Below are 20,571 nucleotides of genomic sequence, written 5' to 3'. Positions count from 1 at the left end.
ATTAATAATGAAGTGCTGACCTTTATTAATAATTATAATGCATAGAAACCGTAATACAATGATTATTTCGTGCTTGATTACAGTTATTACAAAGAAAGGTTGAGAGTTCGTGTGTCACGCTCAAATGGACATTTGTTTATATTTCTTCAAAACCATTTCATTTTTAATGTTTCATAAATGTAAATGTGAGACATATCACATAACAATCAACTTCTTATATGGACAACATTTTCTACAAGAAAAACACGTGACACACGTAACACAATGACTGTGACACACGAACAAAAATGTTATGATCATGTATCACTAAGTTCATTCTAAAATCCTGTTACAATTTTTATAGTTATTGGAAGATTTTACACCTAAACATAATTACTACTGCGATTTCAAATACTTACTGTTGATTTAGATAATTGTGTGTGTGCACACGCACCTGTGCCTTTTTTTCAATGTAGGCCTACATATACTGCAGGTTAAACATTCTTGAAAATATGTGTTCCATAACTGTTGTAAGCGGGAAAGGAATTGGCCACGCTACCCCATTATCTCTTGGCCTATTTGCCTCATAAGTGGTGCCTTCTTGGTATCACTAGTGAGGGTCACACCTGTCTTTGGACAGTTGACTAAACAACAACAATTGTTGTAAAAATATAGTGTGTAGGCCTAAAATTGGCATAGAAACATTAAATTTATGCCTAAAGTTCGTGTAAAATATTTATTTTTTTAAATTACTTTAATTAAAAACTTACAAAACTTGGTTCATGTTAATTTATTTCATATAAAACAGAAGCTTATTTATACCCTTCATGGGCTGTAGCGCCAAGGATTTACTTTTTATTTCACTACTACTGATACAAACAAGAAGAAGAAGAAAGAAGAAGAAGCTATACACAACAGATGATTTATTACATTCTAATCTGTGACTACATAAGATCTCCGTACGGAAAATAAAACCAGAAAGATTCACGGCATTATTGATCCCGGTATATATAGTTTGATTACAACGTAGTGGATGTACGAAGGGAGTTTACAACAATAGTTCAACACATCGCTATTGAACTTCCTAACAGAGGCGTAGAAGTTCTGCAAACACACTTGAATTAGGCTACAATTTCAGTTCTGATGGACGTGATCAAGACAGAACCAGAGGTCGATCCTTTGGCCGTACAAACAAGTGAGGACTCGGACAAAGAAGATAAATCTGTATTGGAGGTAGGCCTACATGTATATCCCGTAAGTTAACTTGTTTTGGATACGAAGAGTTTGAAATTAATACATCTTGTACTCACATTATATTTTAAGAGTGAAATATGAAGGGGCTGTCGGCGTAAATATATTTAATTTCTATTTTTTGCATGGAAAATTCTCTGACAAGTTAAAAATTGCTATCAAAAAAACAATTTTTAAATGTGGTGCTAATATGAATAATTATAGACCCATACTTCGATTTCTTGTTTTTCTAAATAATTTGAAAAATACATTAAAATAGAAACTTGGATCATTTAAATAAGCAGAATATATTAAGTGAAAAACAATTTGGAATTATAAAAAACTGTAGTACAGAGAATACTATTTTCAATGTTACTCAAAAAATTATTAAGGTACTTGATCAAGATTTTAAATGTGTTAGTATGTTTTTGGATATAAGAAAAGCTTTTGATAATGTAAGTCATCATTTTTAATAGAGAAATTAATTGTGTTGAAATTAAAATTAATGCTTATAATTTATTAAAATTTATTTAAATGATAGACTTGAAGCTACTAAAACTGATAATGAATTAAATGCATTTATTAAAAATTAACATAGGAGTCCCGCAAGAAACAGTCCTTGGACCGATTTTATTTTTAATATCAATATAAATGACCTTTTAATGATAGACCTTAAAGAATATGAAGGTGATTTATATTCGTATCCTAATGATACAGTTTTACTTTTTAGTGGAAAAACTTGGACTGATGCTTATTATAATGCAAATAGTGGTTTAAAGTTAATAAAAAATGGTTGGATTTAAATTCTCTTGTAATTAATGAAGATAAAATAATGGCTATCCCATTTTCTTTAAATAATAAAGGTACCGTAATAAATGAATTTCATCTGTACTGAAGATTAAAATGCATAATTTTGACTATTCCGATATAAATTGCATTTGTTACATTAATGAAGTTAATGAGATGAAAATGGTATAATTATTGATAATGATTTAAAATGGAATAATCATATTGATTATATTTGTTAATAAATTACGTAAAACAATACATTACTTCGTTGTCCTATGAAATATTTTGTTAATTAACTTTTTGCGTACAATTTATCTAGCATTACATCAATCTATATTTATGTATGGTATTATAGGTTCGGGTGGAACTTATAAATCCAGCCTGTATCCGTTTATTTTACTACAGAAAAAACTATTACAAATTTGTTTAAAAAGCACAAACATTACTCAAGTGAACTGTTGTTTAAACGTTTCAAAGTTTTCAACATTAAACTAATTTATTATTTTATTTCATTTAAATGTTTTCACAAAAATGTTAATAACTTTTGAAAGGTATATATATATATATATATATATATATATATATATATATATAACTAAAAGTATGAATTCTATGCGTTTATCTGAACCTAAATGTAGAACCAATGTAGCTTTTTATCATAGCTTGAGTCAAGGTCCTAGATTATTAAACAAATATTATTCTAATATTATTTTAACCGCTAATCCTCTTCAAATTAATAAAATAAATATAAAAATTGTATTGGATTTATAGTTTAGGTTTGAAGATATTTAACACTTTTTAATCTGTAATTTATTCACTCTCAATTTTATTTTAGTTTGTATTGGAATCCCCTCTTAGCAAGAGTCTTACTCATTCAGGAGTGCGCTAGTTTATATTATATTATATTAATTTGTATTCGTTTGAAATACACTAGCACTAAAATAAATAAATAAATTAATTAATTAATTACGTTCTTTTTATACGGTTCCTGGACATTTCATAGAATCCTGCACATTTTCCCCTCTAGTAACACTTCCAAATCCCGTTTGTAGCGCTTTTTTCGGATCGAATACGAGTAAAAAATTTGTACAAAAGTGCGAAACTTTCGATTCAAAACCACAGTGAAGAATACGTTGCTTTCCCTGTACTGAGGTCATTGAACTACGAGTGCAAGAAATTTCACCCTATACCTGAAAAAACCCTCCAGTCAGCACTTCAGGAAGTTGTATTTACCGGTACTTTTATTTACATCAAAGGATTTTAACACTCAAAAGCCTTCCTCTCAATACATTCCTGTCATTTCCATAAAATTAAATCATCCTTTGAATTCTCTAGAGTGTGCAGTAGATTTGATAGTGCAAAATGGCAAAGCGGAAATCTCTGTCTGTAAGTGAAAAAATAAATTAGTGTTCCTCCGAGGTGTGTGTATCAAGTGAAGTTATCTGTAGTAACTTGACCCGTAAACAAAATGTTAATATTCACAATAGCAATACAAACACACAGCAACGAATAATCGAAGATATTTTTTTCACATGAAATGAGTTCTTAGTTCCATTTTGAACTGTACCTAATGCACAACGTAATGTTTTAACGCTTATAACACTTTAAGGCCTCATTCCCGTGATGAGCGTATTAACGGAGTTATAAAAAGGTAAAGGTATCCCCGTAACACGCCATAAGGCACTTGGGGGGCATGGAGTTAGAGCCCCATGCTTTCCATGACCTGGGCACTAGAATGAGGTGGTATGGTCGGCACCACGCTCTGACCGTCTTTTACCCCTGGAAAAGACCCGGTACTCAATTTTATAGGAGGCTGAGTGAACCTCGGGGCCGTTCTGAAACTTTGGCAACGAGAAAAAATCCTGTCACCACCTGGGATCGAACCCTGGAATCGAACGTTATGTTTTATGCTCACAACTGCCGAGGTTATATGAGCGTCGTCGGTGTGACGGAATTTTGTCCCACAGGAGTTCCTTTACATGCCATTAAATCTACTGACATGAGCCTGTCCCATTTAAGCACACTTCAATGCCATCGACCTGGCCTGGGATCGAACTCGCAACCTCGGGCATAGAAGGCCAGTGCTATACCAACTGCGCCAATCAGGTCGATGAATTATACTATACTGGAAATGAAAATAAATATATTATACAGGTCTGTATCTTCAGATCATTTCCCATCCAAGGTTCAATATGGTAAGGCTTTTAGTTTTTGAGTAATTGCAATTTTCTTGCATTTTTGGCTCCTTTATTCAGTTATTACTCAGTTACTTCACCCAGATTTTTCTAGTAACCTTTCGATAAAGACGTGTTTAGGTCAAGTAAATGGCCTGTCTCACACAGAAGATAAAATGATGACGGTTGTCTTATAAACCAGAGGAAAGCAAGCCAAGATATCCAGCTTCGTATTCGTGACTGAGTATGTTGCAATGCTCCATAATAATCTGTCGAATGGAGATGCATATGACTGGCATTAAATCTGTGGGCCACTACTGACACATATTCTCCTCTTAAGTTCTTACTTTTTGCACGATCGTGTTTCTGTTGTACTTCCTGCTGCTATTGTCGACAGGCCTTCTAATTTGCATTTACAATACGTGAACTCGTTGCTAGATTGTTACAACTCATAACAGCAATAGTTTTGCTACAGAGCGTAAGAGTACCAATCAGTTACAGCCAATGTTCATAACTCTTCAATATTTATGTTCACGCACATGTCAGAATCATCGCTTTCCAAAATGTTTGCACCTATGATGAATGCAATGTACAACAGTATCTGTTTAACAAAATAATGCTCCCTTCAATGTATAATATTTATATTGACTAAAGTGGCACAGAATCAAGAAAATCTATTACTGAGGTTACTTAGTTACGTATTGTCCCACAACGAAACAATGCAGGAAGCCCTAGAAAAATGAATTGACTCTATACTTTCAATGCAAAAGTTTTATAAAATTTATACAGTTTTTTTTTTAGTTTCAAAAATAAGGTCGTTGCAAAAAATATCGTCTTTTATAACTTTTCTCTATTCTGTCATAATGCACTTGCCACCATAATAATGAATAACAAATTTAAACTGTATTTCTTCTGTAGCATGAGAATTTATTGAATCTGCACATCTCTGGAATAAAGACAGAGAATGTGAGCCCCAGCGATGATCCATTATCGGAGGTGAAATGTGAAGAAACTTCAGTGACCTCTGATATGAAGGTGAGTGGAAAACATAAACCTGAGTTATCCACAGCAACAGTAATAGCAGCAGTAGTAATATACGGTGTCAGCAGCTACAGCTGTTTGTGCTATTTACGTAAATTTGCTTAACACATGCAAATATAAGCAGTGAGGGTTATAAACTACTACCACACATTTAAAACCCTTGCTGAGCTAATAATCCAAAAAAAAGACAGTTGAGTCGGATTATACAATTGGTTGTAATCTTAGCCGCTAAAAGTATCTTTCATTTATCTTTTTGATTTTGCTACGTTATAACAGTTGATATGAATATAAATTTCCCTTATTCAGAAATTTTTTTTTGATTTTGCCAATTTGTACCTAATATTAGTAATGTAAATGTAGATATTCCTGAAAAATGTACAATTTCTAAGCCTTTCTTTTCTTTCAGGTATTTGATTTCGCCACGTTCATTATACTTGTAAACTCGTAACTATACTATTTCTTGAAAATTTTCCCTTATTAGTAACTATTTCAAGCTTATTGAGTTTACCAAGTTTCACAGCAGTTGTACTTGTAATATGATCATACATTTTCGACAAAATATTCTTTTGATATGCAAATATTTTAACTTTAGGCGTTACTAAATATTGTAACCTTACTGATATATATATATATATATATATATATATATATATATATATACGTAATTTTCCTGAGACTTGTCCATTTATTAAGAAGTCTTTTATCTGCCCGAGTTTGCTAAACTTTATCATTATTCTACTAATATATTAAGAACTTTCCTCAACCATTCACCTCCAATAAAGGAATTAATTGTTTAATAGTAATTTTATTAATTTCTTGATTTTGTTCATTTTTATTTCTATACTGATATGATTATAAATTGTCCTGAAAATCCTATGTAATGTTTCTTGCTCTTTTGCATTTGCTGAGTATCATAATTTTACTGCCAACGTAATCATGCATTTACCTGAAATTTTTCCCCTTGCTAAGCAATTTTTAGCCCATTGAATTTGCTGTTTCAGTCTAGGTTATATAAACTATAAATGCTCTTTAAAACGTCCTGTAATATTGTAGGTTATTAATTTTTCCTTCTTTTATAATTTAACCGTCGGCTGGAACAACTTTGTAAGTTACAAAATTTTCATTCGGCATGTTGCCGTGTAATAATGTTGTATGTCATGTTACCTTGCTATACTCCTTGGCTTGCAACTGTCCATCAATGCAGTACGTGAAATTTGTCCACTCAAAAGTTTGCTATCCTATAAGAACAACGGTGTACGTGTACACATTTTTTGCAGCTCCTGTAAATTTTACCAAATGTAACTTACAACGTTGTTCCAGCCGACGCTTCAATTATTTGATATAATTCTCAATGACCTCTTATGCTATTGCTAGGTGACCTAGTTGTTGTTAAATTAGCCAAAATTTACACTATACATATTATATCCACTATTACATAATAACATAAAAATTGCAGACGCTGAATTGAAGATTAACCATGATTTAAAAACTAATTTGATCTGAAACTCAACTGTAGAACATATTCCCTCACGTCCACACCTATACAGTAACGGTTAGCGCGTCTGGCTGCGAAACCAGGGTTCGATACCCGGTCGGGAAAAGTTATCTGGTTCAGGTTTTTTCTGGGGTTTTCCCTCAACGCAGTATGAGCAAATGCTGGGTAGCTTTCGATGTTGGGCCCTGGAGTCATTTCACTGGCATTATCACCATCATCTCATTCAGACGCCAATTAACCTAAGATGTTGATAAAGCGTCGTAAAATAACCTACTAAAATAGAAAAAAAAATATTTCCTCACTCATTGACCACATTCACTACAACACAGAATTTTGAACTCAACTCAGCTCTTAATGCAAAACCTGAACGGGGATCGAACCCGGGCCATCACTGTGCTACCACTTGAGTCACTGGATGCCACAGCAAACACGAAGAGAAATTGTGTATGTGTCAAATATGTTGTCGTTAATATTTTCAGGAGGGAGTAAAAACTTGGCTCCCTTTAGGAAGGCCAGTTTTGTCGCAGAAAGTTTAACACGGAAGCAAGTGATATAATCAAACATGTTTGAGTTTTGTCTCTGCTCTTCTTTTTCAGGAAGATTGGTGCAACGCTAACACACAGGAAGGAGAGCTGAAAGTGGAAGATAGTGGGAGGTGAGTGCAGTTTGGGAATCTTCACTTTGTCCTTATCCTCACTAGTTTACGTAAATAATTAAGCAGGAATTTCGAAATTGAATGAAGAAGGGGATGATTCACATTCAATTCATAGCCCGAAAAATTCTTGTGGTAGTATTAAAATGACACCATTACGTCAAAAAGCGTGGCATTAAATTTATGTATTTTTCTTTCCTTCTCATATATTGTCTCATTTTCGCTGATATCAATTAAACAATATAAACTAAATGTTTCATTCACTTTCAGGAACATGACACTGTATAACCTAAGATGCTTTTTTTGTGACATGTTTGGCCAACAGTGTTCGCCAGCATTGTCAGGGCGAACATACTGGTATATATAAACAATAATTTATCATGCAACTTTTGGCCACCCAACATATCGCAAATGTTGGAAGTTAAACAATGTACGTAGGCCCACCCAAAACTATCTGCCTCATGCATCTTCATCAGCTTCTTTATTTGTTACTCTATCAGACAGATTAATTTTCCGAAGAGAGGGCATAGAATTCATTAATCACCCCGTCCATCAGTTGGACTAATATTTCATGTATATGATGCAAAATGACAAAAGCTATCCCAAGTTCATGAAACTGTACCAGGTGCAGTCCTCAAAAAACAAAGCCAAGTGTCTGGTTTCCTCTCTCTTAACAGAACCTTATAAACCGCACTTTTCAAAAAGAAGATTGACACTTATTTAATGTGATGAAGCAGACAATATACTGTAATATTCCTTCTGTGATTATTATACACACCTGCAATTCTTTGTTGTAGTGTTGCAGGTACTCATAACACTGAGCTTTGGACTGAAAGCACATCACACTGCTACAAGTTGGCCCAGGACGATCGCGTTACCAGCCAACAAAACAAGGAGATAAGTGTTCCCTCAGAAAAACCTTCCTATGATAATATTGGCTGTGGAATACTGAAGGGATTGCTTCTAAGAAAGAATGAAGAGGAGAGACCTCGGACGACACAGACCGACGACAGTTCAATGGACTGCAGCATCTGTCCAAAGACTTTTGGATCTTTCCAAAACCTCCAGACACATTTGGGTAGTAACACACGTGACAAATCAGTTGTACATCGAGAAGCGGAAAACAAGAGATTTAAATGTGGTATTTGTGGTAAAGGTCTTTCACACTCATATTCCCTGAAACTACATCTTCGCCAGCACACGGGCGAAAAACCATTCACGTGCGACGTCTGTGGTAAAAGTTTCTCAAATCCTGCATATTTAAAAATACATAAACGTCTCCATACTGGTGAAAAGCCGTTCAAATGTAATGTGTGTGATAAAGGTTTCTCAAATCCCAGACATCGGACAATGCACGTGCGTCAGCACACGGGAGACAAGCGGTACAAGTGTGATGTTTGCGGTCAGAGATTTCTTGTGTCGGGAACTCTGAAAAGACATGCACGTCGTCACACGGGCGAAAAACCATTCAAATGTGACACGTGTGGTAAAAACTTCTCAGATTCTGCATACCTTAAAGTACATAAACGTCAGCACACGGGCGAAAGGCCGTTCAAATGCCATGTGTGCGATAAAAGATTCTTAGGTTCTGCCTACCTTAGAATACATATACGCCTACACACAGGCGAAAAGCCGTTCAAATGCCATCTGTGTGGTAAAACTTTCGCGAATAGCACGCATCGCACAACTCACGTCCGTCAACACACAGGAGACAAGCGCTACAGATGTGAGGTTTGCGATCAAAGGTTTGTGCAGTCGGGAAGTCTGAAGAGACATCTACGCCAGCACACGGGCGAAAAACCGTTCAAGTGCGATATTTGCTGCATCAGCTTCTCAGAATCGGTATATCTCAAGAGACATACATGCCATCCTGTTTAGAAGCCACTATCCAGTGATTATAAGTAAAGGTAATATTAACCCTACTGCAGACACTCAGTCCAGCGCGATGTTAAGGATTCTCATTGGCAGTAGGAATGTGAGTACAGTCCTTTGTATTCTGAGTCAACATCAATGTTGTCAGAAGGATTATTTCAATTGGAAAATTCATTGAGATTAGAACTCACATCCTCTGGTTTATAAGGTCTTTCTTTAACCACTACACTATCAGGAGACCGTCTTCTACAGAATGATTCACGAGGATTTACCATTACTTACTGAGCTTATTTCCGAAGACATTCTGAGCAAATAATGGCATATAAAGATTTGTCCTAATCTCAATATTTTCAAAGTTACACTAATTTGAAGTCGTTAGTAAAATACCTTTTTTTCCTTCAGTTTTACGGTGAAAAATATTAAAAACAGAGAATGAACTATTCAGAAGTGTCATATCTTTAATTGGCTAGTGTTATAAAGCTAAAAATGTGTTCTTAATTGCCTTGTACAGATTTTATTTTTAAATTTTTAACTAAAAATGACATCATTCTGACGCACTTATAACGACGTCCCGCAGGATTTCTTTTACATGCCAGTAAACCTACTCACATGAGCCTGTCGCATTTAAGCACTACAAGAATTATTTGCAGATGACACAAGTATAGTAATTTCAGCCAATAACTCCAACACATTCCAATCTTCAACAGAGGAAATTCTCTTCAAAATATGTGACTGGTTCTCAGTCAATAAAGTGGTATTAAATTGTAACAAAACTAACATAATTCAATCTAAGTCCTGTCCAAATTCAACCTCGCAAATTTCTAGCGCAAGAATTAACAATATATCCCTATTAGAAATAACAACAACCAAATTTCTTGGCTTAAAAATCGATAATGTGTTAAATTGGAAAAATCATATTAAAGAAATTACCCCCAAACTAAATTCAGCTTGTTTTGTTATTAGATCTATGCAAAAGATAGTAAATATCAATACCTTAAAAACAATATACTTTGGAAACTTCCACTCGCTAATGAGTTTTGGAATAATATTCTGGGGAAATTCCACAGATAGTAACAGTATATTTCTATTACAAAAAAGAGTAATTAGAATAATAGTAGGTGCCAAATCTAGGGAATCTTGTAGGACTGTTCTCAAAAAAACTACAAATAATGCCCGTGGCTTGTCAGTAAATCTTTTCATTAATAATCTTCCTCTTATGTAGTCGTGAAAACTTTGTAACTAATTCAACAGTTCATAGCATAAATACACGTCAGAAAATGACTTTCATACTCCATCGGCGAGTCTATCGTGCTATGAAAAAGGAGTAAAAATTTTTAATAGCCTCCCTATCGATATAAAAAATGAAACTCAAAACATAAGATTATTTAGGACCAAATTAAAGAAGTACCTAATTTCTCACGCCTTCTAATCTGTAGGTGAATTCATGACATTCAATAATGCTTCATGAAATTGATACTAAAACTTTGTGTTGTACTAGTAGACTATATTGTAAATCTCGTCTGTATATATTTCATCTAGACTGTGACTATAAATTAAGACTTTATAATAGTATTAAGGTTTTTGACTTGTTCCATATTCTAGCTGTGAAGCAATGTATGAATACCATGGAATGTTAATAAATACAATACAATACAACAATTGTTACAAATCATACGACTTTGGGAACTTAAGTCTTCACAATTTAATCTGCTTCTTAAAGTAGTCTTAAAAATATACAAGAGTGGCGTGATCTGTCACTATTGTTGTGATAAATTCGTAAGAAAATGTAAGTTTGTAGTCAGAAGTCGAAAAAAAAAAATTCTGTACGCAGTAACTATGGAATTCACAATATATTTTTAACTTCAGAATACTAGCTATTTAAAGAAGTAATATTCACGAATAGTTCATTCTTTATTTGTAATATTCTTCTACTCTTAAAGCTCAAGAATAATGGCATTTCATAAACAACTTCAAATTTGTGTCACTCTGAAAATGTTAAGACGAGGAAAAATATTTACATGAAATATTTTGCTCAGAATTTGTTCGGAAATAAGGTTCGTAAGGGACGGTAAATCCTAGTGAATCATCATGTATATGTTAATTAAGAATATCTCCACCTGCAAGGCTCACAATCGAGACATGTCAATATACAGGCGAGCTGTTCCAGTGTCATTACGGAAAGATTATTCTGTAGAGATGAGTTTTAAAAAAATATACTGAACAATACATTGTATGCAAGGAATAAATTAAAATGAGTAACTGAGATGAAGTTGAGTGGTAAGTTATTTATTTACATTATGAAATCCTAAACTGGGCTTGTCACTAAGTTGCGTGGGAAAGACTTTTGGAGAGTTTACACTTTACTTTTACCGTGAGCACAAAGAGAATCCGTCAATTCTCCTAGACAAATTTCCTGCTATCCTACCACACTATCGCGTGACAAATTACTTTTCTCGTAACCAGTCTGTTGATTATTCAAGGAAATTAATATAATGATACTTCAATTTGAGAGCAGTTGCTGAAAATGTTCCCCATTACCTTCCCTAAACATGTTTCATAGAAGTATGAAGTTCTGATTTTCGATTTGTGAGATCGCGAAATTTCAGTCCAATTGCCATACAGAAATACAGGCATGTTCTGTGTAGTGTGGATCAAGGGAGCAATGCGTGGGTTTTTCTTTATATTTTTAAATATTATATAGGCTACCCAATGGAGCCCTATATTTACTTCCTGGAAATGTATGTACTGAAGAACAACGTTATGTCTGTCTATTAATAGTTCCATTGACAAGTAGTACTTATGGCTTTTAAGGAACCCGGAGGTCCATTGCCACCCTGATATAAGCCTACCATGGGTCCCTATCCTGTGCAAGATTAATCCAGTCTCTATCATCATATCCCACCTCCCTCAAATCCATTTTAATATTATCTTCCCATCTACTTCTCGGCCTCCCTAAAGGTCTCTTTCCGTCAGACCTCCCAAGTAACACTCTATATGCATTTCTTGATTCGCCAATACGTGCTACATGCCCTGCCCATATCAAATGTGTGGATTTAATGTTCTTAATTATGTCAGATGAAGAATACAATGCGTGCAGTTCTGTGTTGTGTAACTTTCTCCATTCTCCTGTAACTTCATTCCTCTTAGAACCGCTAATATTTTCCTAAGCACCTTATTCTCAAACACATTTATCTCTGGTCCTCTCTCAAAGTGAGAGTCCAAGATTTACAACCATAAAGAACAACTGTTAATATAACTATTTTATAAATTCCAACTTTCAGATGATAAAAGCTTCTCAAGCGCATAATAACAGGCATTTCCCATATTTATTCTGCGTTTAATTTAGCCTAAATAAGTAGTGCGATAAAGACTCAAATGACATACAACAAAGACGATTGAATTTGTATTTTAACCTGGGAATAAGCTTTGTTGTAGCCTATATTACTACAGTGTTATTGTCTTTAAAACGAAAGACACAAAGTAGTTCCAATTCCCGCTGGTGACTGCAACAAAATATTATTCCCTTTCCGAGTACGATCATTCGTCACTTTTTTGCCTGTACGATAAGGACAGACACAGGTCTTCAAATACAAATTGTTCGTACAAAATAGGGACGTACGGCAACTCTACTTACTGTGTTTTGCCCAAACAAGGCTTCCTTCTATCGAAACATACTGGTACTCAATATAGGTGCTGCATATAAGAAAATTTAGGCAAACTACTGTTTGTTTGTAATGGTCGACAATTATTCTATTCTTCTGTTAAATGTATCTACATATAGAAACAAAGAAACCTAACCCCACTATAATATTCCACAAGCCATATTAATTAAATCTGTTTATTGTAATATTCTAGAAGTCATATTAAATAATAAATTCACTGTAACATTCTAGAACTCATATTAATTAATCAATTTAGTGTAATATTCTAGAAGTCATATTAAGGGGAATGGATGGTATTCTTTTTTTAACATTTTCTTATTTGGTGTAAAATATTAATTTTTTGTTTGTAGAGAGCTCACAGCTGTGGCAACTCAACCAAATAAAAATATTTGAAAAAAAAAAATTATTTGGGAGCCCAAATTTGAAAAAAAATATACCCAATGCAGGATTGTACTGAAAGCGATATATCTAAACCGTTTTTAAAGATAGATTCAAAAACAAAAGTATGTTCTACAAACTGTCTGTAACAGAATTATGATATTAGTTCCTACCTTTGTAAAATAAACAATTAAAATTCAATAACAATTTTCTGATTTCCTTTCTTGCAAGGACGTATTTTTTAAATGAAATGAATTAACAAAATTCTGTTACAGAGAAAAGTTTCCTAATAGTCTAAAGAATGTGTGTTCTAAATTTCATGCATGAATCTTTAATAGTTCAGAAATTAAGTTATATCCATTTTTGTCTGGCAATGCAGAAAAAAATTGAAGTTACTGGAAACCGATAAAAGCGGGCGTGTGATTTAAAAATCCATAGCGCAGGAAGTTTAAAAATGACGTCCCAACATCAGATAAGGGCACACATACCCACAAAATTTAATGATATGCATTCCACACATTATAGGGTATTTTAAAGAATTTTTTTTTTTAATTTACTCATTTTTCACCAAAAAATACCATACTCTCCCCTTAATTAATCAATTTACTGTAACATTCTAGAAGTCATATTAAATAATAAATTCACTCTAACATTCTAGAAACCATAATTAATTAATCCATTCGCTGTAATATTTTTGAATTCATATTAATTAATCAATTCATTGTAATGTACTACAAGTCATATTAATTAATCAATTTCTTATCTCAGCCAATACAGCCATTCTTTGGCTAACTGACCTATGAAAAATAGTTGCCATATGCGAATCCAAATTTACAGCATTAAAATCGTAGCTGTAACAAAAACGTAATAAGTTTATAATGAAAAATAAAATTAATGTTTTTTTTTTTAAGTTGGTTATTTAACGATGCGATATTAACTACAGCCTTGCTAACAATAACATGTGGTCACAACACAAAACTCCAGGGTAACCATTCTCGTCCAAAAATTCAAATTTGCATAGAATGAAACATCACTTACCTGTATCGACTGCAGTCTCCAATCCCATTCCCAGTGGAAGCACGACCAATCTCCGCTACAGCAGCAAGGACCATCTGCACATCTGTAATGGGCAACAGCGACCTAAGTGCGTGCAATACTGGTTCGTCATTCTAGACTATACTCTCAAATCTTTTGTTCACATTACATGTATTGTAGCTTTGCTCTACAATCTCGTCAAATAGAAGTATCATCAATAACTTCAAGAGTACCGCTATCGTTTTAGGACCTTGTTTTACTTGTATATATATATATATATTATATATATATATATATATATATATATATATATATATATATATATTGATTTTTTACCCCAGTCACTTGCCAAACTAGATGAATTCTTAACAAAGCTACATTCCATCTGGGGTAAAAAAAAATCAATATAGCCTATATATATATATATATATATATATATATATATATATATATATATATATATATATATCATATTTAACCACGCTGTATCAATTATGAAACTATTTAGCGTCGATGAGATTCGTGATAAGATGTTACGCCTATTTGGTGATATGAGGCCGAAGATTCGCCATAGATTTCCTGACACTCGTTTTTATAATAATTGCGGAAAACCTCGTAAAATCCCAAACAGGTAACCAGCTCAAGCGAGATCGAATCCGCGTCCAAGCGTAACTCCACATCGACAGAGCTACGCCGGTGGTGAAAGTGATTATATAAAGCGTGAAATAAATAGGTGGACCACTTCAAAATGAGCACGAAACGCTCATTCCACTTCATTTAGTCTTGGGAAAAGTAGTCTAATCTGTCACGGCTTCGTTTATAAAAGCATACGAAAGGCCTAGTTAATCTAACCTAACCTGTCACACATTCGTATATCTAGGTACACAAGAAGTCAAAACTAAGCTAACCTGTCACCACAGATTCGTATATGCAAGGTATACCAAAAGCTGTCATACCTGCCATAGATTCGTATAACAAGGAGAAATTCTGAAAGACAACTCCACTATTTTCGAATTTTTTTTTTTTTTTCACAAAGGACGATTATATACTCGATTTTCGAGAGATAATACAAAAAAAATTCTAAAAAACATATTTTCGACTATAACCTAACATAACCCAACCTTAAACCAAGCTAAACTAAAGTAGGCCCTAACATACCATTACCTAAGATTAGCTAAAACTTTAAAAATCTAAAACCTGTAAAACCATAGTTCGCCTGCAACAATCTACGCACATAAATTATGGGAACTTAATGTAGAATAATTATACATGCTCAGAACTTCTAAAATCCATGGAGAGGTTTTCCTCTAGAATGAAAGCCTAAACTAATTTAACTCGTCACAAATTCCCGAACTGTAAAACTTTGAAAAATGCAAGATGGAAGTTTCTGTGTCGCATGCCATAGAAGAGTCTTGGAATCTGTTCAATTCGTTATATTTAGTTACTTTCGTTCCCAATTGCTTAAATTAGGTACTTTCTGATTCGTTACTGTCGTTCCTGGTAGACACTATGATAATTATTATTTTCACACTTTCTCATTATTCTACACGCAAACTTACATGCCTAATAATAAGTGGTGCCTTCTTGGTGTCATTTTGAGGTTCAGATCCGTCTTCGGATAGTTGACTAAACAACAGTACTTGTGAATTATTATAGCTAAGTGGATACACAAACTATGAAAAACATCAGAAGAGTAAAACACTCTAGACATTCCTCAAATTATGATCTAAACTGAACCAAGTAATTGTTCGATCACAAGTCATGTCGGTAGAATCCAACGAAGAGTCGCTATTTTTTTCGCGATCAATAGGATGACGTAATAGGCCTGTATGACGTTACGTATGTCCGGACATTACATTGCAAATACGAAACAATTTAGCTTACCTCAGTAAGATTAATATAATACTAAAGGAAATATTGTAGTGAATCTATTTAATATACGAATAGTAACACAAATGATAGTGGATAAGTGTAGTAATGACATCATTCGGATATTTACCATACTAGTTCCTTGTACAATATTAAGTTAATTAATTATTGATCTATATTCCGTATTAACTAGAATAAGGTTAATAGTAAACTAATGAATTAAGTTCTATTACATAATAATAAAGATATATGTTTAATATCTTTGGAAATATTTAATGTTAATTGTGCGTAAGTATAATTTTTCAGGATTTGTTCATCAAAGAAATCGTAGCATGATGGTGGATTATTAAACGAAAACTCCTAGGATCAAATCCCGGCGTATTTAAAGGTAAGTCAGATATTCCAATATAAAAAAGTTACTGTATTAGAATAAAGTAGATAGAGAGAGAAGAGAAAAGTAGAGGAAAATATGCGAGGAACAGAGAGTAGTCAAATGGTGAAAAGTGGGAGAAGAAACGGGCGGTAGCATTCGTGTAGGGGGGCCGTAGGCACCGATTAAAATCATATTTTGAAGTTGTATCATCATGCATGACGTCATACGTCATCGATCTCCTATGGCTATCGGTCTGGAAAAACGGCGACTGATTCTTGGCTCTTATCACTATGTCTAACTACGCACCACTTTCAAATGTCAAAAAAGATATATCTATCGCATGACTCTACGTATCAGTCTACAGATCACAATACCGTCACCTTATAACGTAATAACGGTATGTCATCAACGACGTCATAATACTCATCGTAGGTCTATATTTAAAAAAATGAACATCGTGATCGGAAATTCAGCAATTATCTTGTCACCGGGCCCAAGGTACGTGGGTTAAAAATCCGACGATCACAGACTTGCTAGGTATAAAGTCCCTAATTTCTACCATGATACAAAACTAGAAGTGATGTATAAAAGCATATTCAAATTACAATAAATTACCAAGGAGACATAACTTAATATTCGGCCGACAAGGCTTCCTATTATCGGAACATACCAACATCTAATATGGATGCGATATGCAACAGAATTTCGGCAAATTTGAAATGCCAATAAACGTATCTGCATAAAGCGACGATATTTAGACATACCTGCATAAAACATATGCTGTCCATAATTCACCTAAATGATACTAACACACAAATCTCCCTTTCTTCGTATTTATAACATACTCGAACACCAAACTCACATGAGTCGTTCCAAATTACCGGTTCCGGAATAAAGAAGACTCGGTTCAATTGTCACCCACTAGAATGCAGTACAGTACAACCGTTGTCAAAGCAATGTCTACTTACACGATAATATTTAGTTCTTACTCCCTTTCTTCTTATTCAATACGTACGAGTTTATTTATCTGGAAATTGTGAAATGAAACGCAATTATTATGTTTATGTAAGAAGTTTACAACTTAAAAAGCAATTACAATAATTTACATCGCGACCTGAGATGCTATACATTTCTTGATGGTGGTAAATGCGATGCAGTAACCATTGAATATCGTGCGGGGGGGGGGGGGAGAAAGCTACTGAATGATAAAAGATGAAATAGTTTTAATATACTGAATATTTTCTAGCTCTTATAATGACTTTAACTGGTAATAAAAAATTAAATTTAGTATGAAAAAATACATTCTAATAATGTAGAATGTAATGTTATAAAAAGCAGAAAACACTGTAGGCCTAATTATAAGGGAATTTCTATAATCAGTGGCGTAGACTCCTATCATCACTTTGAGATGGGATCAACAGTTTCTCCTTTAACCCTTCAGTACTCGCGTGGATTACAATAGTAATCCACTGATATTTAATCCTGTATTACGTCACCGCCTTCAGCACTGCGTAGCTGAGCGTCATTGCAATTTCTCGTCACAGTCTAAGTGAGGCATTACTGGTGTTTAGACGTATTTGTCGCAACGCTTTGGAAAGTTATACGGAGTTTTATCAAGTTATACGCAGTTTTTCCGAGTGGATTACCATTGTAATCCACGCGAGTACTGACGTCAGTTTCTTGCTCAGGTAAGTGAAATAGTTTTTATATGGTTATGAGTGATGCAATGCAGGAACTTTATGAAAAAAGTGTGTGATATCGTTCCATCCTCTTTGTAGTTGGCTCCAATGGGTACGGAAAATACAAGCAATATTTGCAAGTGGCTAGATGAAGATCTGGATGTTGGCATTGAAAATGAAAGTGATGATGAAAGCAACAAAGAAGATCTTTTGAATGAAGTTCACGATTCTAATTCAGAACAAGACAATGAGGAGGAGGATGATGATTATGGTGATGGTGATGGTGATGAAAGACTAATGTCTATAAATGATGGAAATTGCTATACGGGAAGAGACAACACTACAATTTGGCAGGAAGAACCAGTATCTCTACGAGGGAGAAGAAGAGCACAAAATATAGTGATTCATTTACCGGGCCCTAAAAGAGCTGCAAAAAATGCGCGGACACACACAGAGTGTTTTGACTGCTTTATTGATCAGACAATAATCAATGTAATAGTAAGGTGTACTAATATTTATATTGAAAAAGTGAAGCGTAATTACGGACGTGACAGAGATTGCAAATTAACAAATGACGTTGAAATTCGAGCACTCTTAGGTATTTTGTATCTTGCCGGTGCTTTGAAATCGGGAAGACTGAACGTAAGAGAACTATGGGATAAAAATGGAACAGGTATAGAGTCAATTTACCTGACTATGACCTACAATAGATTCCAATTTTTGTTACGATGTCTACGCTTTGATAACATTCATGACAGGCAGGAAAGGAAAGAAATTGATAAACTGGCTGCTGTACGTGAAGTGTTCGAGTTATTTGTTCAGAATTCACAAAGGTGCTACATTCCAAGCGAATATGTAACTATAGACGAGCAGTTGGTTGCATTCAAAGGACGATGTCCCATGAAACTGTATATACCTACTAAACCAGCAAAATATGGGATCAAAATTTTTGCTATGGTGGATGTGAAAACATATTACACTCATAACTTGGAAATTTATGCTGGTATTCAACCAGATGGTCCATTTCACCAAAGTAACAGTGCACATGCAGTGGTGAAGAGGCTGGTTCATCCCATCAAAGGAACAGGAAGAAATGTGACCACCGATAACTGGTTCACGAGCATACCTCTGTGTTTAGATCTTCTAGAAAATGACAAAATTACACTTGTAGGAACCTTGAAAAAAAAACAAAAGAGAAATCCCTCCTCATTTCACAACTACTCAAGACAGGGAAGTTAACAGTACATTGTTTGGATTCAATGAAAACTGCACAATTATTTCGTATGTACCAAAGAAAAACAAAACAGTGTTAGCATTATCAACCATGCATTATGATACGGCAATGGATGAGGAAACAGGAGGAAGCCAGAAACCTGAAATAATATCTTTCTATAATAGAACTAAATGTGCTGTGGATGTCCTGGACCAGTTATGCTCAGCCTATGATGTAAGCAGAAATTCACGCCGCTGGCCTCTGACTATTTTCTTTGACTTACTAAACATAGCAGGTGTCAATGCTCTTGTTGTTTATTCTGCAAACAAACAAAAAATTCTACGGAAAAACTTCCTAAAAACCCTTGCTCTGGACCTAATGAAGCCACTAATTTCCGAGCGTATCACCCAACAGACAATTCCAAGAGAAATAAAGAGAAGAGGAGAGCAACTGTTAGGCATTCCACAAACAGGTCAAGAAGAAGGAACACGGCCAGAAGGTATTGGTAGGTGCTACATGTGTGGTAGAACAAGAAACAAGAGCACAAGACAATCTTGTTCCCAGTGCTTGAAGAGAATTTGTCCTACTCATTCAGATGTAATTTGTTTGAACTGTGTAGAAGAAATGCATAGGCCTACTCAGATAATTGAATCAGATGTAGATTAGACTCACGTGTGTAAAGTGTGAAATGCAAACATAAACATGAAAGTGCATCAATATCCTTCTTACAATACACAAAAACATCTGTAAAATATTGCAAGTGAAGTGAGAATGATTGTTACATCCCTGAATTTTTTCATTGCTACACCCCTGAGTGAGGTATTCGGTTATCAAATATGACGTAAGTAAGGTCAGCAGTAGTGAACTTGCGTTTCCCGTGGGAGAGATTAAGAGAGATCAAGAGTTCAGATGACCTTCAAACATCGAGTGAGCAACAATGCTAGATAACCTACATAATTATGATGATAGTGAACTAACTCATAACTATGATGCAACAATAAATTATGACTCAAAGACACGACCAGTGTTGAAATATTATGCAAACATGTCACTTGAATGCAATTTGTGTGCTATCCATTTCATTATTAATATTTATATTTAATACGTTCCGTTATGCGTACCATATCTAT

The 20,571-nt window shown here is 34.3% G+C and overlaps 2 protein-coding genes across 2 annotated transcripts in view; one reads left to right on the top strand and one right to left on the bottom strand.

The window, feature by feature from the left end:
• The window catches only part of LOC138691942 (zinc finger protein 239-like), a 196,293-nt gene extending 178,680 nt beyond the window's left edge, over window positions 1–17,613 (bottom strand). The window contains exons 1-2 of the mRNA XM_069814601.1: window positions 17,314–17,613; window positions 14,311–14,392 (exon numbers count right to left, since the gene is read on the bottom strand). Of these exons, the coding sequence (XP_069670702.1) occupies window positions 14,311–14,338 (28 nt within the window). The 5' untranslated portion in view covers window positions 14,339–14,392; window positions 17,314–17,613. The remainder of the gene's footprint in view (window positions 1–14,310; window positions 14,393–17,313) is intronic.
• On the top strand, window positions 890–9,678 carry LOC138691936 (zinc finger protein 235-like). The gene is made up of 4 exons (XM_069814592.1): window positions 890–1,212; window positions 5,091–5,207; window positions 7,305–7,363; window positions 8,158–9,678. The coding sequence occupies exons 1-4, from the start codon at window positions 1,123–1,125 to the stop codon at window positions 9,236–9,238; spliced, it is 1,347 nt and encodes a 448-aa protein (XP_069670693.1). The 5' UTR covers window positions 890–1,122; the 3' UTR covers window positions 9,239–9,678.
• Window positions 17,614–20,571: the final 2,958 nt, after the last annotated feature.

Source organism: Periplaneta americana, chromosome 16 (genome assembly GCF_040183065.1).
Source record: "Periplaneta americana isolate PAMFEO1 chromosome 16, P.americana_PAMFEO1_priV1, whole genome shotgun sequence".
NCBI classification, from domain to species: domain Eukaryota; kingdom Metazoa; phylum Arthropoda; class Insecta; order Blattodea; family Blattidae; genus Periplaneta; species Periplaneta americana.
The sequence above is the reverse complement of the archived record's forward strand: the minus strand, read 5'-3'. Positions and strand labels throughout refer to the sequence as shown.